At 41.0% G+C, this 25,357-nt stretch overlaps 1 protein-coding gene and 1 long non-coding RNA gene across 3 annotated transcripts; one reads left to right on the plus strand and one right to left on the minus strand.

Moving 5' to 3' along the window:
- Positions 1-281: 281 nt before the first annotated feature.
- On the minus strand, positions 282-13,675 carry LOC120740243. Of its 2 annotated transcripts, XR_005697343.1 has the most exons (3): positions 9,927-13,675; positions 571-651; positions 282-382 (listed from the first exon to the last, which is right to left on the minus strand). It is a non-coding gene; the product is annotated as an uncharacterized LOC120740243 (long non-coding RNA). The 2 variants fall into 2 exon arrangements; XR_005697342.1 differs by having other exon boundaries at positions 282-651.
- A 7,212-nt stretch (positions 13,676-20,887) lies between these two features.
- On the plus strand, positions 20,888-23,341 carry sox11a (SRY-box transcription factor 11a). Its single transcript, XM_040042449.1, has one exon. It carries the CDS (start codon positions 21,054-21,056, stop codon positions 22,140-22,142), a length of 1,089 nt encoding a protein of 362 aa, XP_039898383.1. The 5' UTR covers positions 20,888-21,053; the 3' UTR covers positions 22,143-23,341.
- The last annotated feature ends 2,016 nt before the right edge of the window (positions 23,342-25,357 follow it).

The raw sequence follows: 25,357 nt of genomic DNA on the forward strand, positions 1-25,357 counted from the left end.
GTTACACCCCGGCAGACCCCTGCCGCCGCTCTTGCTTGCATTACCATTTTTTCTCTGGGCTGCTTTGGTCTTATAGCCCAGCAACAAGTTCCTCTTGTGCTCTCTTCTTATTTCATAACATGATGAAAGAACTGACAGACATAGTGCTGCTACAGAGGAACTGCTTGCGGGATGAGGAGTGTGTACATCTGCTTGTTTCAAAGTTTCTAGCAGGTCACATTTGACGGAGGGATTTGAAACTGCACTATCTCTCGTTGCGTTTGTCTTCTCTGCTTCGTTTGTTTTCCTTTGCTGGAGTTTTTCTTATGTTGAGAAGCTAAAGCAGCACATTGCAAGGTGGGGTGTCTTTCCTTGGTCAGCTATCCATGGTACATCACAGCCTCTGTGGACACAGACGGAGGATGCAGACGAGGCTGATTTGTCTGCATGCACACATAGACCGATTACATAAACACACAACAATATGGGCTAAAAAATGCAGACACAATTAGAAACTCTAGGCATTTCAGCAAATGCATGTATGTAGAGGGCAGTCTTGGTACATGCGCTCTATACTGGCCCAGTTTGTACCTGTGTATGTCCATTTTGAGAGTTTGCGTGTGTGGAGGAGGTGGTATCCAATGTCGGCAGCTGGAAGTACTCAAGCTGCTGCTGCAGAGAGAGAGAAAGAGAGAGAGAGAGAGAGAATGAAAGAGAAGAGACGTCTGCACAAGAAAGAGAGGCTAAGAGAGGCACCAGCACAGTCTCACTCTTTACAGGGGCCGAGCTCTTGCCGAGTGAAAGCCCCTATAGAATGAAAGCAGGGTCATCTTAACGGTGCAGCCTCCTTGCACACATACAAACACATACTCGCTCACATACACACTGGAGCAGAACAACACCAGGGCCAGCGTGAGTGCAGAGAGTGCACAGCAGTCCTCCTCAGGAAGCTGGTCTTGTTTAGACTTACAGCTATGTGCAAAGAATAATAAGGACCAGGACAAGGTTGGTACAGACATGCAACACTCCCTCGTCGGCCTTTTATGTCTGCATGAATCTCCCTCTTCACTCGGACAGATACTCCCATTGTGTGATATTGCAGATGAAAGAGGATTAGGCATACCTATGTTATGGTCAGTACAGAGTCTCCCACCTGGCAATGCCAAAACAGTCAGATGAAAGATCTTGTGGTTTTTTGAAAGTCACTGCAGGTATTTTGCCATGCTTCTTCTTCTTCAGTTATTCAAGTTCACATCATTTCTTTCTCCCTGCTTTCAAACCTCTCTTTCTTTCTTTTTTCCTGGAGAAAGGTAATGAAGGGGAACTGCACTGCTCAGCTTAGAAGTGCAAAGGCTGTGATTTTCACTGTGAAGTGCTAAAAGTTACAGTGCACAGCTGAACTTGTATATTCAAGCCTTTGGCAGAGTTACAGCTAGCTCCCCAGTTAAGCCACATGTTTTAATGTTTCAGGCTTAACCACAAAATGAACAGGTGCTTCAGACAAGGTTTCTGGAAATGTATGTCTGCTGGTCTCCTTTTTTTGTCACATTTAACAGTTCAGTCTGGATCATGGACCACTCTTTTTTTTTTGTTTCCCTTTTCATAGATCTTTACTGTAATTGACACCTCTAGTTTTGTGGAGTGTGGGGGATACAGTCCTGTGCTGTGTGCTTCTCCCTGACAGAAACATCAGTGAATCAACCCAGCGATTTCAAGCGGGTCATTCCGGAAGATTCTGTTACCTTTCAACAAGCAGAGGGCCCCAGGCTGAGGCCAGGGAAAAAAAAGAGGCAAAGAGAAAAGAGGCTGGAAAAATACAGACACCAGAGAGGAGATGTTGAGATTTTAAAGTAAGTTTTTCAAAGGAAGAAACAAAAAGGAACAAGGCAACAGTGCAACTCAGAAAACTTAGAAATAAAGAACAAAAAAAAAAATAAAAGATGTGATATGACGGTGAGAAAAGATCTTGAGACTGAGAGAGTGTGTGAGAGTACTCAACTCAGTGGAAATCCTCGAGTTCATACCGTGTTCCAATCAAAGTCCATTGACCTGGCAGGCCTGTGACAAATTATCCCAGCGGCTCTACATATGACTCAATCAGCATGGTGGATAGCTTTCTGATGAGCAATAGGTCTCCTCGTATATCAGCCAAATCACCCCCTGATGACTGCATCAACATGCAGCCTACACTTCTCTAAGTGTATGGCGAAGGGAAATCTTCAAATCAGCCCTTACGCTGGTACCTGTTGTCTAAAGAGCACCTTTAGACCCATGCTGCACTTCATTTTTGTCACTCCTCCACAGTGGGTTAAGACCAGGGCTTAATGTTCAAGTCATGAACTTGACAATGTGACATCCTTCAAATATAATAAGCTCTTTCAAACAGACTACCTCATGTACGATAGAGAACATAGACTACAACCTGTGCAAAGTCCAAACAAAAACAGGCGTTTATTATAGAGAAATGTTACTGTATAGAATAAGCGTAAAGGAGAATGCTTTAATTCTACTTATAAACACAGCAACCACGTACAGATGTACAGACTGTGAAGTTTTGTTTGAGCCTCTGCTAGCTGTCCATTACATAATGTCAAGACTGAATGAGTACTGGATGCCATTGCATTTAGCAGAGCCCCATTTGTGGCTGCGGGGTAGGTACGCACCAATCACGTGTGAGAGACAAGCTAGAGGACACCTGATATGCAGCTGAAGGCAAGTGGATGGATTTGCTCTCAAGAACCCAACAGAGCAGAGCCCTGGGCTGCGAGTCGTGAACATTTAAAGGCTCACCTCTCTTCTTCTTGTAATTGAAAGTGCATTCACTAGCAGAATGTGTGTGTGTGTGTATGTGTGTGTGAGTATACACGGTGTGCATATATATATATATATATATATATATATATACAGTGGCTTGCAAAAGTATTCGGCCCCCTTGAACTTTCCCACATTTTGTCACATTACAGCCACAAACATGAATCAGTTTTATTGGAATTCCACGTAAAAGACCAATACAAAGTGGTGCACACGTGAGAAGTGGAACGAAAATCATACATGATTCCAAACAGTTTTTACAAATAAATAACCGCAAAGTGGGGTGTGCGTAATTATTCAGCCCCCTTTGGTCTGAGTGCAGTCAGTTGCCCATAGACATTGCCTGATGAGTGCTAATGACCTATAGAGTGCACCTGTGTGCAATCTAATGTCAGTACAAATACAGCTGCTCTGTGACGGCCTCAGAGGTCGTCTAAGAGAATATTGGGCGCAACAACACCATGAAGTCCAAAGAACACACCAGACAGGTCAGGGATAAAGTTATTGAGAAATTTAAAGCAGGCTTAGGCTACAAAAAGATTTCCCAAGCCTTGAACATCCCACAGAGCACTGTTCAAGCAATCATTCAGAAATGGAAGGAGTACGGCACAACTGTAAACCTACCAAGACAAGGCCGTCCACCTCAACTCACAGGCTGAACAATATATATATATATATATATATAAATCCAGGAGGGTGTCCATGGGGTGTTTCATTTTGAGTTGCTATCTGTCACATGGGTAAACTAATCAGAGAGACAGATGAAAGGTGGGGGCTAGAGGAGGGGTCAGCTACTCAGTGATGGCTTCCTCTGATGGCAGGGTGACCCCTGAACCCCTGCTAGAGGATCCCGGGTAAGGGATAAGCCATCTGTGATGATGAAACTGAGAATGCTAGCTCCCAGGGACTGTGATGACTTAATCCAACCTACACAATCTGTCCTATGCATAAAAGTCTATTGATACAGATTTTATTTATTATTTGCAAAGGGGGTTTGTTTAAAAAATTGATAAGCTTTTGCTCAGTTCCTCTACAGTAAAACAAATGTTTAATGCATTCATCCTTAAGGACAGGTGAAGCTCAAACCAGAAAAGCATAAACAAAAGCTAGACTTTTCCATGTTTTCCTTTTAAGGCTTGTTTGGTGTAATGAATTTTCCATCTGCCTTCAAAGCCGAAATCCAGTCATCCATTTATACATTTATAATTGGACATGTTGCATAAACCAGATTCCTGCGCTCAATGGAGCCTTTCATGGCACACTAATCAGATCAGACGCCACCAGACAACAGATATATTTACTTGCATCATGTCAGAACAAGCCTCACTTGAAACAAAATACGCTTACGTTTGGATAAGGTGTCTGTGTACAGCAGCAAACAAAAACAGCCGGGAGAAACATGGAGTCATGGAGTTCAGCCACATCATCAGTTTGCTCTCACTGTACCGTCCCCTAAGTGCTGGTCAAATGAACAGCAACAGCTCCGCAGCAGAGAAGTTGTAAAAAGTTAAAAGAAATCCCCCCCAGTGAACTGAAAGCAAATTTTCACCGCCTTTCTTCTCTGCACGGAAGCAGTATGAACCTAATGCTCAGGGGAGGGGACATTAGACTGTTTATAGTTTATTAATTGTTTCTGAGGGAGTGGCAGTCCAAGCGTGACCTGCTGTTAACTACCATATAAAACATCCACATGTTCACAACATCTGGGGGCTTCAAAGTAAACAATACAGTGAAATATAGTTTGAACATATTACATTTTTTCTGGCTCGAGCAGAAGTCACGTCTGTCTCGGCAGCTGCTTGGCCTTTTTAACTCCCTCAGTCGTGTCGGCACATGTCCACTGTCAGGGAGCAGTGCCAAAAGCGACCACTGTGTTCAATTATATTCCAGTAATTGTGCATGATACACATTAATCAAATCTAATAATCAGTTTTAAACAGCATATGGTTAGCAGAGCTGCACTGTAAAGTGGAGAATATCTCCAAAAAAAAAAAACTTCACTTAGCAAGTAAGTATTCTGAACCTTAGAATACATTAAGTTAAAATGTCATAATCAACTTTATAACGACCAGAAATGTAATTTCAAAGCCAGCTGAGGTTTACAGATGCAAACGAGCATAGTAAACAACTGAATGAGGTCTCTGTGTGTGCGCGCGTGTGTTTGACTGGGTGTATGTGTGGGGCATAAAACACAGAGTTGGAATTAATTCTAATGTCATTAAAGTCTGGCAGAGTATCACATTATTTACATGATGTAACCTTCCTCTGCCAGGACATGTCACTCAGGACTCCATCTGCTATAGCTGCCACACAGGGGATCATTTTGAGTGTGTATATGGCCGCGAATGCGGGTCTGTGTGTGTGTGTGTTTGTGCAGACACCATGATAATACAGCCTCTAATACGTGACCTAAGTGATGGCCTAAAGCTGTCAGCTCTTTCCTGTGGGAAGAAGAGGACAGCTAAACAACTGATTATCTGTTCCAGTCACCCACAAATACTACAGACAATACCTCTCTGCCAAGAGAACATAGTTCAAGTGTGACATGTGCATGCACACGCTCGCGTGAGAGATGAGGGGAAGCCTGCAGTGTAGTACGTCTTTTTCTCTTTAAGTCATCACAATCTCTCCCTTATAATTGGCTGAATTAAATTTGTTAATAAGAGATTTTGATGTGGTAAATGTATTTAGGTACTTCAGGCAGGCCTCTTTAATTTAATCCTCGGTTTGCAGTTGTCCAGAGGCATTTATGAATTGATTGAGCTGTCATCTGCTTTGATGTTTTCCTCATTTTTCTTTCCATATTATTCTTTTATCCCCCACCCTGTTTTTATACCCACAAAATGAACTAGTTCCACAATGGGGCCTCTTTATTAAGCTCACCTGTTCACTTAAAAGTAAGCAGGCATGTTAAATATTTCTACTGTCCTGTCTATTTTTATGTTTCTTCTGTTTTAACATGATCAAACAGGAAGGCACACATTTCCTGTCTTTGGACCGTGCGGACTGAATGGTAACATCAGCAGGGATACGCACATACTTTCATCTTCTTTTCATATTCTTCCACTTACTCACTTTGTCAGTCTATCATGCTCTCACTGTCTTTGTGAGGCGTGCTTCTGTAAGTGTGTCTACTCACTTTCACACACACAAAGAAAAAGGTAACAAAGTTTTGGTGGAGCTTTGAGTTTTCCCTTGATCTGAATACAAAGCTCTGTGGTTCGTGTCGGCTCACGTTTTGCTTCCACTGCAGCTCAAAGAGCTAATTGTGCTCAGCAACATCCCAGTGTGATACAATCACTGACTAATGCATTAGCCATCGTCGTGTTTGATGGAGACACAAACACACACAGAAGTCCCGGCGCCGCTCTTAACACACCTCAACTCTTGTGATGTAGATATGGGAGACTTGTCGTGGGTGCTCGCTTGTTTTGATGGTGGTCCGTGTCGTGGCTGGTTCACATGTTGTTTTGATCCCTGCTGTCAGAGCCCAGTGAGCTCACACAGACACAGCTGGCTAGGGTGGAGCCAACAGGGGTACATAGGGAGTTGAAGGACATGGATCTTTGCCAGCACATTTTATACATAGTGCATATCTTACAAGTACAGCTGAGAATTAGAGATAGTGGACCCTCGCCCCTCACTGCCCACCCTACCATCTGCCCGCCTGGGGCTGGGGGCTCTGTGGCTTAGCTTCCATATTACAAGGCTTGACAGCCCTTGCCCTCAATCAACCTCACACGCATGCACATGCACACATACACATCTTCCCTCCTCTTGTATTCCCTTTCTCCCATCACTTTTTTTTAGTGACGGAAGTATGTTAGTGTGAAAACTTGCTGCATATTAACGTCACTTTAAATAAGAGATTAGTGGTCTTTAACAGCAGCAAAGAGAGATGGCTGTATTTTCCTCTCTTTAATTTGGTTCTTACTCAGAAGGGACTACAAAGCCAGCGAAGGTCAGGTCTTAGTAAGGGTGTGTGTATGTGCATATATCTGGTGTCGAAAATGTGTCAGTGGGTGGTTCAGTGTCTCAATGGAGGTTGCAGGTCTCAGAGTGGATATAATTAGAAACTTCCGTGGAGCTTTAGGAAAAATAGTCCGCTTCCCCTCGCTTATTTTCCTTTCACCATTTATCTCTCTTCTCTGATGACACGATCGGGGAGTTAACCACCAAATCCATCTTTGTGTCTCAGCTTGCTCCTGTTTGTCTCTGCTGGTGTAAATCTCACATCCTGTTCCCCGTCAGCCAAATAAAACAGCAGGACTCGATAAAACACATGGAGGGGAATCCCGAGGAATCGGGATACATGACGCTTCAGTCGCACTGTCTCAATCCTCTCTGGAACAAAGGCTGATTAGAGGACTGAAGTGTTTTGATGACTGATATTTGAAAGATGAAAAAGATTAAATAATCTTTGTTTAAAACTAATTTAACAACTTGTAACTACATATTTCAACAAAGGAAGTAAAACACAAACAAATCTTTGCACAACTTTTTGCTGAAATTTATCATTTCCTCGGGTTATGTGTTTGAAGGTGAGAAGTTGTGGACGGTCTGATTTATAAATCATCGCTGCAGTCTCTGAGATGTCAAGATACTGGTCACTCCCTCAAACTTGAAAGGGCATATACATTAAGAGATGACAGTTATTCGTTTGAACCTGTTGGCAGATAACAAAGAGAAAATTTCCCAGTGCTTTTTATCCCTGTACAGTTTTCTATGAATAATGGCAGTAATGGCAGGTTACTAAGATTGGCTGAGTGACTCATAGACCTTCTATTGGCCTGTTTAATCTCCTATAGCTGTTGAAGAGCTTGTAGAGGCACACATACACACACATTCCCATGTGCAGCTATATATTTGCATTGTGTTATATTACCTAAGCCACCAACGAGGGCTGTAGATACAGAAAAAAGTTAGCTTTAGCTTATACTAAAGGCCTCAAGTTACAGTAAGGGGAATAATTATTTGATATCCTGCTGAATTTGTAGGTTTGCTCACTTCCAAAGAAATGAATGGTCTCTAATTTTTATGCTAGTTTGATTTTAATAGATAGACATGTTACATAAAATTTATTAACTGATTTGTATGTCATTGAAATAAGTGAAATAAGTATTCGATTCCCTACAACGCAGCCAGACTACCACAGATTGGCTGTGTCCATGTGGCACACAGATTGCAATCAATCAATCAATAACAGATACTCCTGAGCTCACTCATTATGTGTATAAAACACATCTGTCCACCGTATCAGTTTCTTCTATTCCAACCTATCCACGATCACGAGGAAGACTAAAGAGCTGTCAAAGGATGTCAGGAATAAGACTGTAGACATGCACAATGGGCTACAAGGCCATCAGCAAGAAACTAAGTGAGAAGGTGACAACTGTTGAGATGATTATTCAGAAATGGAAGAAATACAAAATGACCATCAACAACCAATAACCCGTGGTCTGGACCTCACGATGCAAGATCCTGCCTTGTGATTTAAGGATGATAAACAGTTGGGACCACAGTCACCAAGAAAACCATTTTTAACACACTACGCCATAATAAATGATGTTTTGTAGTCCGTACAAGGTTCCTCTGCTCAAGAAGATACAGGGTACAAACCCGTCTTTGCCAGTGAACATCTAAATGATTCGGCAAAGGCTTTTGTGAAAGTTATGTGGTCGGATGTACTTGAAGTTACTTGACCTGCTGTGTTTGAAAGAAGAGAAATGCTGAGTGTGACTTAAAGAACTGCATCCAGACAGTCAAGCATGGAGGTGTAAACTGCAAAGGGTACAGGACAACTTCACTGCACTGAGGGACCAATGAACTGGGCCATGTACCATAAAATCTCAGACAAGAATCTCCTTCGCTCAGCCAGACAAGATGCACATTATGGAGCAGGTCATGGAGTGGCTTAGCCAGTCTCCAGACCTCAGTCCTAGAGACAATCTGTGGAGTGTGCTGAAACTTCGAAAGGCCTACAAATAGTCAGGAAACATGAAGGACTTTCTGTAAAGAAGATTGGGCCAAAGTCCCTCCTGAGACGCAAACCTAGTGCCAATTACAAGAAATGTCTCGTCGCTGTGCTTGCCAAATAAAGTTTTGCCACCAAGTACTAAGCCATGTTTTGTTTGAGAATAAAATACTTTATTTGTGTGTGTTTTTTCTGGATTTGTGGTTGATATTCTGTCTGCCCCTATTAAAATCAAACTATGATAAAAACTTAAAGATGTTCATTTCTTTAAAATTGGGCAACCTTACAAATTTAGCAGGGGATCAAATAATTATTTCCTTCACTCAAGAATGTTTCTGTGTTCCTAAGATTCATATTCCACTTTAATACAGCTAATTAAACATTTTAATCAAGGACAGAACTGAATTGATCTCAGTCCGTGCTAAAGGGAGTTTGTGTTAACTATACCACTGTGATTATTCCTGCTTCACTAGAGCTGTCACTCACCCATCAGCTCTCATTTTTGCCACTACCGTGACAGAAGACCAGGAAAAACAAAGAGCTGAACCCATCCCTGACTTATAATTAATCTCTTGTCGACTTCTATTGACACATCCTCTCTTTGATTGAATAATTACCTAAGTGCCACAAGCTTCTAGGATTGAGTCATAATCCTGAATAAGATATGACCAACTTTGGTCACCTCGTTCACTACAATTAGCTCATCATTTGCTTGGCTGCGAGAACAGCAGCTCCCCATCTGTTGTGCTCTGGTTATGGACAGCAGTTTTGGGGTTCATTTTTTTTCTACAGAGCCTGGCAACAAGTTCTCATTTGACTCCTTGTACAGTTAGATGAAGTGTGTGAAGGTACTGACACGTGCGCAAATAAATTCACATGCATGTCTGCACACTCTGACAAGTGCAGTTTCTCACATTATACTACCGCTGCTCAAACCCAACCACGGCAAACCACACGCACACACCTCCCTACACACATGCGCTCGCAAATACATGCATATCTACCCACCTGCCCGCAAAGCATTCCCACACCTCACACATAAACAGCCTGGCATCTGTCACAGCTTGGGTGGGGGTGGGGTCGCACATGTACACGCACGCACACACACACAACAACACACCCAGAAACACAAACACAGTCCTCTTGTCTACAGTGAACGTACCCTTTTGACCCTTTGACAGGTACATGGAGGATCTCAAAGTGAGAGGAGAAGCCTCAGAGCAGGTCTACAAGTCAGAGATGTGCCCTCTCCATAGGTAGCTGTCTAACTCCTCAGGACTCCAGGGGATGGCTGTGCCTCTTGCAGGAAGCCATAACTCTCCTCTCAGGAAGTGAGGTGTGTCTGGAGTGTTATCTACATCTGTCTTGGAAAGAAGCGGGAGCACAAGAGGTCAGACAAGAATGGGACCACTTATATCATGTTTTATGTATGACGTGTGGCATGTGTTTGAATATTTACATGTGTCTGAAGGTGATGCAAATAGAGAGGGAAAAAAAACTGGGAAGAAGTTCAGACAACTCTGCTTCCTTTGTCGACAAAGAGTCTCTATAAACAGTTCAGCATGATGCAATTCCAGAGTGGAACCAGTAACAACCACATCTTTTTTCTATCTATTGATCAGAGCCCGAGCTGCATATATTAGGGTTTGTATTTCAGTCATCAAGTCCCTATTGACAACTAAATTCAATTATCTGTCCTAAAACTTTTTAATCAAACAGATGAACGTAAATATTTTGCTGCATTAACTTATCGCTTCTTTAAACAACAGCAGTGACCTTCAAATGATGCCAAAAGTTTCTTTCTTTCCCGTTCTTGATGGTGTGACAAATTCCCTCCGGTCCTAAGTATGTCGAACGACCCCTGAAATAAAACGTTTGAAGAATATAAATGATCAGCCCCCACAATGTGGAGCTAAAAGCTTTCAGGGTGATCCTTGTGAACTCTTAGAACACTCCCAGGCATATAATTAAAAGGTAGTTTCTAATTTCTATGAGAGTAAATTAGCACCTCGGCTTCATTGTTACACCGTGGCTGGTGGCAGGTAGCCTGGGGAGATGGATTGAATGGATCAGAGAGGGTTGGACAGTCACTGGATAATTTTGACAACGGGGTTCGGGGGTATCATCCATCACTCAAGTGCTTACATGAAAGTTTTGACAGGTAGAGGTCATGGCAATGTGGCAGGAGCCAACAGAGATGGATGCCTTTAATTTGGGTAATGAAGAGTTAACCATCTTGGGAGAGCAAGAGGAGCGTTAAATAGGAGAGCCATTCGCCATTAAAAGAAAGTCTTATTTAATTCCTCCAACCCTAATGAAAGACATCGAAACACAATCCTTGATTGACAATGAGGCCCCAGCTGTAATTCCCTGCAGACAGTTCACTTAAGTTCCCTCCCTTGTTAATCTCAAATATAATGAATTGCAAAACTAAGGTTAAACGTGGCAGCGTGAATTCATTATCACTAATATGTTAAACCATAAGATGATTTACAGTGTGGTCTCTCTCTTATTTTCATTAACGGTGAATGGCTTTGATTTAGTCGAGATTCCGCTGGCCTGTTCATTCTCACCATCAATCTCGCCGGCTTGGTCATTGTCCTCTTTTATATCTGACCCCTTCGCTCGAAAATGGAGCGAAGAATGGAAATATGTTGGAGCCGACAACCTGGTGAAAAAAATTATTATTCTGCTTTTTAGTGTGAGTACAAGACCCCTTTTTATCGCTTCCTTGCAAATTATATTCATCCCGAGCTGTCATTCAACTTCATCCTTGACCCTGGTCTTATTGTTCCAGGCTTAATGGTAGTGCTTGTGCCGAGATAACGGTTAATGCTCCGCTGTCTAGCAGCAAAGGCCTGCAAATGCTATCTTACACTAAAACACCGGGGACCCTATCTGCATACTGAGCTGATATTTATATGGACATTCATAATCCATGTACCTGTTCCCCGTTCATTAACCAAAAGAAAAAGTATTTGAAATGCAAGTTTCTTTCCAAAGTATAATTCCAATATGCCAACCACAAACTATACTGACATACCTTTGCAGGCACTGTGTGGCTTGGGCAACACTCCCTGTTTATTCATATTAATGCTTGAAGGAATATCATACATAAGTCATCCCAGTAAGTTTATACACTCTCAAGCAACATGGCACAGGCCCAGTTTACCTCACCGAAAATGATATATTTGGATTGTCTTCCTGTACTCTGTGTAATGTTTGTGGTTCATTTACACATATTATTACAGTATAGCTCTGAGCATGTATGCATACTACCAGACCACAAGATTACTGTGCATAAAAGTGACAAATTGTAACACTGCATCAAGGAGAGGCTATGCTGAGTGATAGGAAGGTTATGGACTCCTAATGACAGGGTTTTAAAGCTAGAGCTTCTACTAATTGGGGTGATGTGTCCATTCCTTTGTCCCCCCAAGACATGTCTAGTTACCAGGGATTAGCCATGATTAAGGTGCTGGTCTTCCTGGTGCTTGAAGACCCCTCATGGTATTTATCCATAGTGGTCAGGTTATTCCAGTGATGGACACCTAGAGATCACAGGGGTTGTGATATATCTTGATAGTTAGTATGAGGCCTATTATAGCCACTTTCATTTGGGTGGCTTTAAAAGTTACATATATCAGCAGGCACATTCAAAGAGGCAGTGTAATATTTATGCAGTGGGATTGTTATATAAAAGTAGTTCAAAACCAATGCCTCAGGATATTTTTCACATTTTCTTGTTAAAAGAAAAGGGAGGCAGCTATTATAAAAAACACAATTACAGAGTGTAAAATCATTATGTTCTGTTGGCAAACAATTTAGTCTAGCATCACACTAAGTGCGCTATAATGGTTCTCCCCAATTACCAAGACACTAATTATGTGTTGCTTCCTCCACAGGTTTATCTGGAACACAGTGTTTTATGAGCTGCCCTTTTATTCTTTCAGTAGTTTCGTAGTAAAACTGCAATATGACTAAAGCACAGTCTTATTTCTTTATGACAATAGTTGCGCTGATCTTAAGGGGAATAAAAACTCCTGAAGTGAAAAATGAGAACAAAGCTTCTGTCTGAAAGTCAGCAATCATAATTCCCAGCACTTATTCATTACAAGGATTCATACAATGAATCATATTGTGCAAAAAGAATAAACATTAAGCATGAAAATTTATTCAGCATCTCCTTTCCTACTTTTCAACAACTGATTCCCTTTGGCTACTATTAAACACTGCAGTAGTCACAATGAACTCCTTTCCAAGGAAGAAAAAAAACATCCTCATTTAAACCATTACTGTTACTCTGGGTTTGAAATGATCAAAAATCCTCAACCTTCTCTTTTCTTTCTTTAGTCTGTGCCTGTTCCAAAGGAACTTCTCTCTGTGTTTTCATTTGTGAAGCAATCTGCGAATTTAAAGGGAGCAGAACACTCTACCTTGTTAAAATGAATTGTCATGTATGCTTGACAGACACTTATAATGAGATTAGTGTAAGAACCTCAAAGAGGAAATGTTAGAAATAAGAGAAGCGCTAATCCGCTCACACTTTTATGACTAAATTCATTCTCTCTATGGTTTCTCGAAACTTTGCTTTCCTGTTCATTATCCGAATTGTCTTACAGCTCTCATCTTGTAATCCTGAGCTCCTCTATTGACACTCGAACTCAGTTTAAAAAGATCCCATGAGACTGGAATAATAAATTGGAGATTTTGTGTCGCTCATATCAGATCTGTGTTAATATTTTGTATGCAGGGATAAATCCTGCTTATGTTTTAAGACATAGATTACCTCCACACATTACATTAAGGAGTTAAGAAATCATAATAATGTTAATAATAATAATAGATAGATAGATAGATAGATAGATAGATAGATAGATAGATAGATAGATAGATAGATAGATAGATAGATAGATAGATAGATAGATAGATAGATAGATAGATAGATAGATAGATAGATAGATAGATAGATAGATAGATAGATAGATAGAAAAGTAGAGTCCAATGAATACAGCTTAGCCTTTGCCTATCCCTAAGTCTCCTCCAATGACCTTTACTGTTAAGATAAAGATAGCTCTTGGCACATACAGAGGGATGTGGAGGATTTGCAAAAGTGGACATTTATGAAAATCTTTCTTGAAGCCTGTCTTAGAAATCCTTCAGAGGCATGAAGGAAAGGGCAGTGAGTCAGTATATGGAGAAGACATACTGAGACTCTGATACGGATGGAGAAAATACCAGTCTATATGTGCATATGTAATGCAAAGTAAAAAGGAAGTCACAGGACTCTATTGAAGATTTTTTTCTCCTTTTTCTGTGGCACCATTGCTCTCTGCAGACATACAGCATAAATATGTTAGAGGAAAACTTTACTTGCCATTCAGTCAGCATATAAAAGATGATATTGAAGTGACCTTCTGTATTGACTTTAGTTAGTATATAAAGGAGTGTAAAAACTGCATGCAAGACAATACATTTTTTACTGCTCGACAGACACAAAATGAATGAGTGAATGCGATGAATGAGTTTGCAAAATGAATATGGTTAGTCTCTTTGAATTCAGAATTGCGTGCAACATCACCAGAGTTGGCTCAGTGTCTGGGAAAAATAAAAGTATGCTTTCATTGTGGGCCACATGATTCTGATTGTGTTTACACAGTTGTAGAGTGTTTACTTAGGAACTTTTACAGTCATGCGGAAATTACTTTTTTTTTTTCTTTTTTTCAATTTAGACTTTGTGGTTTCTGACTAAATAAAGCTGTTGAGGGTATAACTAATTTTGCTTCAGGTTTTGGTGGTTATTTGTCACTATATGTGGTTTGAGGGATTGATTTTCTCCCTCCCACTACTCTGATGAAACTCCTCCTGGAGGTTCCTCTGGGAATTCATCTTGTGCTGATAACTTTGAGCTATCTTATCTGGTCACTGTTCAAACAAGAGTGAATTCTCAGATTTGCTTCAGGTGTTTGTCTCTCCAAGGGTCCATTTCTTCTTGTTTTTGTTTTCAAGGTTAAAGCCTGATTGATGTGGTTGATTTTTCCCAGTGCTGTTTTGTCCAGCCACGTTGAAGCGCTGTGATTGTTTAAGAACATAAAAACTCACCAGACTGTAGGATATACATGTTTTCTTAAGACATTGGCTGCTTTTTCCTCTTTTTCAGTCCAGCTCTTGTACCTGACCATTTACACATAAAACTGACCTATGAATCAACCCTGCATAAAAAGGGCATCTAACATAAGGGATTAACTTGTGTCGCATTTTAAATTGTATATTAGCCAAAAATAGCATATCTCGGCAGGGTGTGCGGCGTGTTCTTAAACAAATTTAAGGAAACTAAACAGAGGCTCTGTCATGGTTCAGGTCTGCATTGCTGTGCTGTTGGTGAGCTTGTCATAATTGATGGAATTATCGATGCAGAAAACTACAGTCAATTCTTGATCCAACATGCAGCTTCGTTTTTCAGCAGGGCAATGATCCCAAACACAATGCCAATGCAGTAAAAGCATACATGGATAGAAAAACACTATCAGAGCCCGGACCTCAACATTTCTGAAGCAGTGTGGGATCATCTCGACAGAGAACAGAACAAAAGGGAGCGAAACAGCCAAAGAGGAGCTTTGAATGTCCTTCAAGAAGCCTGGAGAACTATTTCTGAAGACTACTTAAAGAAATTAGAAGAAAGCTTATCTAAGACAGTTGAGAATTTGTTGAGGAACAAATTCTCAACTGTCTTAGATAAGCTTTCTTCTTCAAGCTTGTTGGAATTTTACTCACTCTATTTATGCCTTATATATAATTCCATGCATGTTTAAATATGTTGCAATATATTTTTGCAACTATTTCACATTTTCCACATTTTCCTATAAAGCTATGAAGGAGGGTAGGTTCAAGTCTTTTACACAATACTGTAGATACCCCACATTTTAGCTTAGAACTGTCATTGCAAGGGCGTTTTTTTTTGTGTAGCCTACAATAATTAATTTACCTTAACTATCGATAAAAAAGTAGATGTGAGAAATCTGTCAAAAGAAAAAGTAAAAAAAGAACCTGAATTCATTTTTTTCAGTTTTCTATCTAGTAATTAAAAAAACTCAACAGCCTAAGAAAATCCTGCCTAGGATCTGTCCACGGGGCAGGGATTCTCAATTTGTCATGCTACTTTGAACTGTCAGGATTCGACTGCTGGTGCAAAGATCATAAACCAGTAAAACTTCAGAGCACAGGATGTGAATGAGGGTGACTAAGCGCACTGGAGGCCCCACACTAGTCTCTACACACTATCCTGTAGTCAACACTATCTTATCTCGTGAGAGGGCAAGTCTGGGCTGGCTAGTAGGGAAGCAGAGCCGCGTGGCTTCAGTGGGAAAAGTTCGCTAATTCTTAGAAAATGAACTTCTGAGTGAAACACGATCAACATATCTAGGTATCTTATCCTGATGTTTTGCTACTTGTTTAACTAGAGCAGCTGCATTTTATTGATGAATTCTTTTGACCACTCCAGACAGCTAGAAACTATAAACAATCTCTTTATTATTTCTGGTGACAACATGTAGTTTTTCAAAACTACACATTATCGCCATTTCTTCTCAAATGAATAAATGGAGAGAGCACGACCTCATGAAACGTTTCCTTGATTCTTCTATAAGCCTCCACCAATATGTAAGAGTGCAAGACCTGACCTGGAGCCATACAATCCATCAGTATTAGTCTTACACAGACTCTAGACTAAACACACTCTCATTACAGTTGCTGTGAGTGCCTGGAGGGCTCTTCCTCCACCCAAGTTTATTAACACAAGGCACAAGTACAATACAAAACTAGGTACCCGGGACTCTTACAGTAAACACTGCTTCGGTGCTGCTGGTACATAATTAAAGGATTTAAATAGACGGAGCTTATGGGGAATGACATGGCAATATGATTACTGTAGAACGTACTGCACTGTGTAAGCCAGTGTTGCTCCAGGATGATGTAATCCCTTTCAGGTCATTTTGGGTTCCCTCTGCTTTGGGGATCAGATCTGCACTGTGAGCTGAGACAAGAGAGCTTTTATGCTTTTTAAAAAAAAATTCTTTCACAGAATTCAAACAGTTGTCATCTCCGTAGAGGCTGCATATACGTAGCAAGCTAATAAAAGTCTAATTCACATATCCCACATTCCTAAGTGAAAGAATTGCCTTAGTCACATAGTATTCAGTTACCATACTTGTGTTCTACACCCACACTGTTCCTTGTGTCTCTCTCTGGCTGCACTGAAAGATTATAGTCTCCCTGTGGAATTATTGCATGCTGGAGTGGTCGAGTATTTAAAGACGTGGTTGTTGAATTTGGTTATATCATCATTGATGAATGTAGCATGTGCATTTTTTATTTAAGGATAAGTGGCAATAACTACTACAAAGTCATTATACATCATAATTAAGCATAATTATAATAATTGTTATTATTACAAATGTAAAATACCATTATAGCTGGTGTTTACCTTATGGTAATGTATATGACTCTGTAAAGTTACTCCTTAGGTAATATTCACCATACATCAAACATACATGTCAAATGCAATTTGGGGCACTTTAATTCTCGTAAAACTCGTTTGTGCACAGGTTCTCGTGCAGGAATATAAATTTACTTAACAAGACGCACTGACATGCTTCCGTAACTTGGGAGCTGTTGCAAAATAACTGTACGAAGGGTACCTACAGCTTTGGCCTCTGACTGTATTTGTGTATCCCTGTGACAAACATTTCCAGCAGAGTGCTCAAACGTCAGCTGTTTACATTCACGACATGATACTCAAGTTTCAAGTATCCACCAAGTATCAGACCTTGAGAGACAGAGGCCACATCAAGGAGGTCAACAAAGAACCTGACACCCTGGAGATACATTTGCATTGAGTCGAGAATGTAAAGCAACAACAAGGCATAAAATGGCCTTGGAGGAACCAAACACTCCAGTGGTAAAACAACTACCCACAAACTGCTGTGAGATTACCCTCATTGTCAAAGCTTTTCTTATCTTGAGAGAGAAAGACAGCATGATCTTTAAGGAATGAGACCACAGCGACAGACAGCCAGTAAAATGCACACAGGCAGCTGATACAACTTGTTTTAGTATCATCTCACAAGTTAAGATAACAAACTGGGTTGCGGTAAGTGGTATAAACTTACAAACAATAAATCGTCAGACTCATAAGCTGGATAATGCATGGCTAGAGATGACTCTGTGTCTGTGGGTGAAGTATATTCACTTGCACACTGCTGGAACTTGTTACATTATTTCTATGCATAACATCAGAGCAACATTAAGTGACTCCGCTGCACGGGCCTGAAAATACCAATTTACTGCACACCAATAAGCATTATAACCTGAGTTTATAGGATATCCAAGAGTACATTTGTCAAGTGAACAGTTAATTTGCGTTTTCCTGTGCTATGAAAAAAAGCCCAGCTGCCCCACCGCCCGCTTTCAGGCCCCCACCACTTCTTTACCCCATTGTGAAGCCATCAGATAGTGGCTTCCAGGACTCCACACCTGTCTCAGGGCTATGCAGAGGAGATGGATCCATGCATTTTGAGCATCAGATAGCCTCTAGCAAGGGTTAGTATTGATCTAACGCTTCACTGGCCCTTTGTGAGAGCAGCAGCTGCTTTGGGGGGCTTTTAGATAAGCAATGCAAAGGGAATTGTTTCTCCTGAAACCCTCTTTCAATGTTCATACATGAAAACCATCACTTAATTCAACACTCCATCGCTTTGGAATAAAATGTCCTCTCCCTTGACACGCACGCACAAAAATCAGCAAATAAGCATTAAAGCATTTGCCTTTGGGGTATTGGAAAGGGTATTAGAAAGCAAACATGATAATGCAGCTTTTACTGTTTAATTATATGTAATCTCTAGAGTGTAAATGCAAAAAAAAAAAACACGGCAAATTTCAGTGTCCCACAACTCTCTTCATTCTGATGACAGTCCCAGTCACTGAATGAGGCAGCTGGAATGGGTTGTGTGGGGGGTAATACCACTGGTGCATCTGTGTGAGACAGGCATGGCGATGAGACCCTCCCTAAGATGACTCACAGGCGGTATGAGCTGACACCAGCACCTCATTCACAGCCAATAATGAGCCATGCTAATGAGCAGGACAGCCGCCCTGCACGCTCATCATTAAGCAGTCTTGTGATTTATGTCCAGCATGGAACCATCATATAAAGAGATAGGGCTGGATATGTGTATGTATATATATATATATATATATATATATATATATATATATATATATATATATATATATATATATATATATACATACAGATATGTGTATATAGCTCTCTTCTACCTAAGTTACCTAAGTGGAATATTACACGTTGACATATTGACTATATCAACAATTTCATTCAAATATTTGCAGTCACTGGCACAAATAAATCACACCTACATTTGAGGCTATGCCATCGGTTAATTTGACATAACCTCATTCACCACATGTGAACTAATCAGAAGATCAAATACTGCTCAAATTAATTCAACAGAAAAAAACAGGCTGACAATAAAACATGCATGTGCGTGTGCCAACCTCATGAGACTCTGGCTCTGACACATATATCTGATAAGGCTTAATCAGCAAGGGGTGGTCATGATAAAGCATTTCAGTCCTATCTCTGTCTGGGTAGACAGACACAGGGTTTGCCTCAGTGTTCCAAGGATGGAAAGGCAAGACGCCCTCTATCTCAGCATTTCTCTTCTTAGCCTTGTCTCTTTTCCCCCTGTGTGCCTCTTTTTCCCTATTTCTCTCCCTCTCTCCACTACCTCCTGTCTGCCTTTCTAGCTCCCTTTCTCTGTATCAGGAGAGACACTTCTTAAACCCCAGCTGGGGAAAATACGGTGGCTGGGTGGGGGGAGGGTTTCAAAAGGGTAAGTGATTGCCCTCTAGGGGACGAAGCAGAGAGAGAGAAAAAAGCAGGACGCCTTATCGCCCCAGCCTCCAATAGCACTGCTGGCTAGAACCTAGCGCCAAGGGGGAGGAAGAGGGTGGAGAGTGTGCAGGAGACGCCAGCTAGATGCTACTCTGCTTCTTGACACAGCAAACTCAGCAGGGAGCCTTCCATCTATCCCTGGCTGTATGGGCTCGATTCAAAGCTGTATACACTAATGTTACCATCTGAATAAGGGTTATTAATTTAATCGCATGTTTTATATGAGTATATATATATATATATATATATATATATATATATATATATATATATATATAGCATGTTTTTGTGTTTTACCGTCCAGATTACAGAAACCCAGTTTTACATAGTGTCAGCACAATTACATTAATTACTATTTATACGCATGACGTGTTTTTCTCTTATAGCTGTATTTTTATTCGGCGGGGTCTATGTGATGCTGCAGGTGTTTAAAGCGCTCACACACTATAAACAGGATCTGTGAGGCAGAATGTTCTACTGACCTATTTTCTTAATTCAAGCACAGACATGGAAACGCGCAGGAACGAGCCACGCCAAAACATGTGATAACACGTGGCCACTCAAAACACACACAAAAGTGTCAAACGTACAATGTTATACATAAAAAAATAAATTTAAAAAACAAAACTACAAAAAAACAAAGTCTTCCTCAAAAGCCATTAACGGCTACTAAAATGCATCCTTTTACAACAGACAAGCAGACGTACCGACGCATCCAGGCGCCTGCAACTGTGTCCAAGCGCCACCTTCAGTACTCAACCTAAGGAAGAAGAAGGGGGAAAAAACAATCATACAGCCTACATCTTTTTCCTCAAGATACATATGCAAAATTGTATTTGTTTTAAGAGCAACTTCTCACATTTTTTTAAAGTTAAAGTAAGGAAACAGACATATATCTTATGTGCGCTTTGGCGCATGACGCTCATCTCAAGAGCGCATTTCGTTAACTGTGTGTTTAATATGCCTGTCTCGGCCGGCGTGTTGCCCCAGACGCTGTGTACCACAAATCCCCACCTCCACTCCAATGAGAGCTTCGGGAGGGAGGAATAGGGTTACGGGGAGTCTTGGATGGAGTCTGCTGGGCGGAGTGGAAGGGACGTGATTGGATGAGTGACTGTGACGCAGGGGACATGAAAAAGCTGATAACTAGTTAAGAAGGCAGTTTGTAACTCTGGAAAAAGAGTGCAGAGCTTGAGACACAATACGCAGAGGACGTGAACGAACCGGCGCAAAACACAGAGAGCTGAGCCGTCTTGGCAGTGTGGGGCCGTTAAGACACTGCAGCGTCCGGAAACAAAGTGACTTTGAAACAGGACAATGGTGCAGCACACGGACAACAGCGAGACGGATGGGAGCATGTCCAGGGAGGCTACCGATTCGGAGGAGAGTGAATTTATGGCATGCAGTCCGGTAGCGATAAACCCGGACTGGTGCAAAACAGCCACCGGTCACATCAAGAGACCCATGAATGCATTTATGGTGTGGTCCAAAATCGAGAGGAGAAAGATAATGGAGCAGTCACCGGACATGCACAACGCAGAGATTTCCAAGCGCCTGGGGAAGAGGTGGAAGATGCTCAAGGACAGCGAAAAGATCCCGTTTATCAGAGAAGCCGAGAGGCTGCGGCTAAAACACATGGCTGACTACCCCGACTACAAGTACAGACCGAAGAAAAAACCAAAGCTCGACAGTTCAAAATCATCAGCACCGTCTCCGGAGAAGTGCGGCAAGATTGCAAAGACTCCCAACAAGAAGAGTTCAAAGATAAAAACTAAGAGCGGCTCGAAATCCACGCACGGCTACGCGGAGGATTGCGTGTTTCCCAGCTTAAAAGTTGCAAAGACTGTAAAGAGTGAGCTCACCGATGAGGACGATGACGACGAGTACGAAGAGGACTACCGGATGGGGATTAAGCCGGGTGAGGAGGAGCGCCTGAGGCCGTACAATGTAGCCAAAGTTCCCGCTAGTCCAACTTTGAGCTCCTCGGCAGAGTCCGAGGGGACGAGTATGTACGAAGAGGTGCGGAACAACAGACTGTTTTACAGCATCAAAAACATTACCAAGCAAAGTACATTGCACCCTGCTTCCGTCTCACCAGCATCCTCCAGGTCGGTCTCCACATCCTCCTCCTCGTCCAGCATCAGCTCCTCTTCCGGCGACGACGCGGACGATTTGCTGTTTGACTTTAGTTTAAATTTCGCTCCCAGCGCCCCGGGCTCTGAGCTGGGCAACCCCAATTCAGGAAACCTCTCCCTGTCTCTTGTGGATAAGGACCTGGACTCGTTCAGTGAGGGCAGCCTGGGCTCTCACTTTGAATTCCCAGACTACTGCACGCCAGAACTCAGTGAGATGATTGCCGGGGACTGGCTGGAGGCGAACTTTTCCGACCTCGTCTTCACATACTGAAAAAAAACAAAACCGAAAAAACAGTTGAGCTAGTAATAACAGAGAAGGGAGATATGAAATTATATATGTCCTGGTCAAATTGTCCCCAGCCCTGCCTCCTGTGGGTTTTTTTCTTTTTTCTTAAGGGTCCTGGAGGGAGGTGGAGGACCAGGAGGCGAGGTGAGGTTTGAGGAATGAGATGCTTATGAAGCTGGTAGCAAAAAAAAAAAAAAAAAGCAAAGTCTGCAGACTTTTTTATCTGGCAGCATGACAGGGTTTTATGGATTGTTTTCCCTCGTAGGTCTGCATTTACTGTTCAGCTTAAAACGGACCACAAAGGGAAAATACATGAACTTCTATGCATCTTTTCCTCTTAAAACAACAACAACAAAAACTGCAGGGAGCTGAACACGGACTGTGTGGACTGTCTCAAAGCAAATCTGTGAACTGACAAATTGTTCAGGATGTTACTTTACAACGGTTTATGTAATTTTTTCTTAATGCCGCAAATGTTTGTTTGTTTGTTTTGTAACTGATTCCGTTTTACCTCCTGGTTTGGAAAAATTAAGCAGCCTAAACCTCTGCAGAATACAAGTGTGGAGGAAACATTTTGATACATAACAGACCTCATCTTTTTAAAAGAAAAGTAAGATATTTTCAGGCATATTTTTGTACAGTTGCAAAGGGAATGTTCTTACTGTGCTTTCAGTGAGTTTCAGGCACTTCTTCCCTTTATCATTTGTTTTTAGCATGCAAGGGAGTCCTGGTTTTAAGGATTAAGTTAAATTAAAACTTGCATCAAAAATGCCTTGTGATTTTAAACTAGGTTTTGTACAGTTGTAGAGCAGATTTGTTGAGTATTTGTAGACGATACAATGGCATCATGGGGAACACATACCTCAGAGCTGGAACTAGTTTCAAGATTGTATATGTACTGTAATATAGTAAAGTTAGGAGTTTATGTATATCATACTCGTGATATGTGGATGGGTCCCAATCGCAGGTGTGAAACTGGATTTTGGTATTTTTTATGGCACATACTGTTTTTCCCCCCTTCTCATTTTTTTGTGCAATATATACTCTTAAGATACAGACCATCAACAATTGTAGCAAGTGATGGAAAAACAGACTTGTGCACTGTCGACATCATTTCATGTTATGATGCTGAAGCCTGTCCAGGCAGGAAAATAAACAAATCAGCTGGAACTGATACAAAACAATTTAATATGGCCTCATGGTGTGATACATGCTATTGAAACACATTGATATCGCAATTTGAATGTTATTTGACGCATGATATCAGATAATGGGCATATCTGACACCAAACATCTTAAACCTGACTGCAAATTAGGGAATAAAATCATACTAACTCCAAAAGGGCATAGTCTCATACAGTGGTGGTCTGGCATTTTTAACAAGCAAGCAAAAAAAAGAACATTCCATAGTCCTGTTTCATGAAATGAAACTTTATTTTAAAACTGAAGACTGCCTTCTTTTTTTAAAACATTAACCACAAACCTGTATTTTTTATTTCTTGCACTTAAAAAAAGCAGATATTGTTTATTTTTATGTGGGTCTTACATATGAAGTTTGTTTGATAAAAAAAAAAAAAAGGTTTTGGAATATGACCTAATTATATGCCAAGACATTTTGTTGGGAAGTTCTAGGCAGTAGTTACTTCACATTCCAAGTGTGAATCTGTCTCTGACTCATCTTTTAATAAATAAGTACCTACCACCATCGACTGTCCTTTCAGTTTGTGAATATATGTACACAGATGTGTTATTTGTTGCGTTTGAAAAGGATGTGATGACGGAATGATGCCTATTTTGTATTTAGGCGGATTCTTTAAATGGATGGGCTCAAACTACCATGTGAATTCACATTTAATAAAAAGAAAAAAGGAAAAACACTTTTAAACTGCAGCGTTGAGGTGCTTTTCTATTCGTCTTCTTTTTCAAATGTGTTGTTTTTTGGATTTTTTTGGCTGTACTTTCTTTCTCTACACCTCCCTGATAATGGACACTGCGGCTTTAAGAAATTGAATTGCCCGCGTGCTTGCGCCGAGCGATGTGATTGGTGGGCTTGGTGGTCCCCTTGGAAACTGAGCTGGAAACAGGAGCGGCTCCTCTCTGCATGTGGGAGCTCTCAGTCTGTCTGGCTTTCATTCAGAAAACTAGCATACTGCCCAGCAAAGAGCAGCATGAAAAGTGTATGAAAGGAAGGATCTGTGGCATATGCAGCTCAGGGATAAACAATGGCACTTGCACTTAGTGTTTATTCTTTGGAAAAAATCAGGAAGAATATAAATCTTATGTAAAAGAAAACTTTAAAGGGCAACTAAGACCACAAATTCTTCATTTTGTCACTAGTTAAATGTGCATAAGGGGCACACAGTTAGCAGATCACTGTGAATAGTAAAGATGGTTAAAAAATAATAATCCCAGTGGTTGTCAGTGGAGGGTTTTCTTTCTACCCACTTATTGTCTGATTTCCTGTTTGGACAGTAAATAAATAAAATTCATGGGACAAAAACAAAAAGGGGAAAAAATAGAATGAGATGATTTCTTTAAAATTGGCACAGATCTGTATGCAGCACACACTTATATCACTGATTTTAATTATTTAACTGTTTATCACCAGAGCAGATTAAATACAAAATCTTAGTCCTTGATTCCGCTGGATTTTCTTTTCTCTGAACAATAGATCTCAGCTATGTATGATGTAATATAAATGAAGCATTAGCCCTATAACAACAAATCTTTTAGAGTGATTGCATCGCTCCAGTGTTGTGCGAGGACAACAGATGCTGCCTTTTGTCTTGTCTGGGGCCAGATTAGAGCGACCAATCTTTCACGCATTATATATAAAGAACCAAAGGCCTTGGCCACTGAGAAATTTGTGTTCATTAAAGCAATAGCATCTCATGATGAATATTTACCTTGCACTGCTGCCCAGGTACTAGCCTCCTCCATTAGGTCAGTTTGCAAATCTGTAATAAAACATTTATCTGGCTATTACTTTACCTGACCTATTGGTCAAAGTTGCTAATGGGTTTCAGAGCTATTCCCAATAGAATCTCCACATTGATTTTGTGTTCCTCTGAAATATCTGCTCAAGGCTAAAGCCACTGGTACACGTTGAAATGAAATTAGTGACCCGCGGAAATTTCCTTCTATTTCCTCCTTAAATAAATAAATGGAAATCGAAATTGTTTGGGAGACACTGAGTGAAA

The sequence above is a fragment of the Simochromis diagramma genome, unplaced genomic scaffold, assembly GCF_900408965.1.
Source record: "Simochromis diagramma unplaced genomic scaffold, fSimDia1.1 OVJJ01000304.1, whole genome shotgun sequence".
NCBI classification, from domain to species: domain Eukaryota; kingdom Metazoa; phylum Chordata; class Actinopteri; order Cichliformes; family Cichlidae; genus Simochromis; species Simochromis diagramma.

What these genes read in the sequence shown, in the direction of transcription:
- sox11a (XM_040042449.1), top strand. Translation starts at nt 21,054, where the DNA reads ATGGTGCAGCACACGGACAACAGCGAGACGGATGGGAGCATGTCCAGG.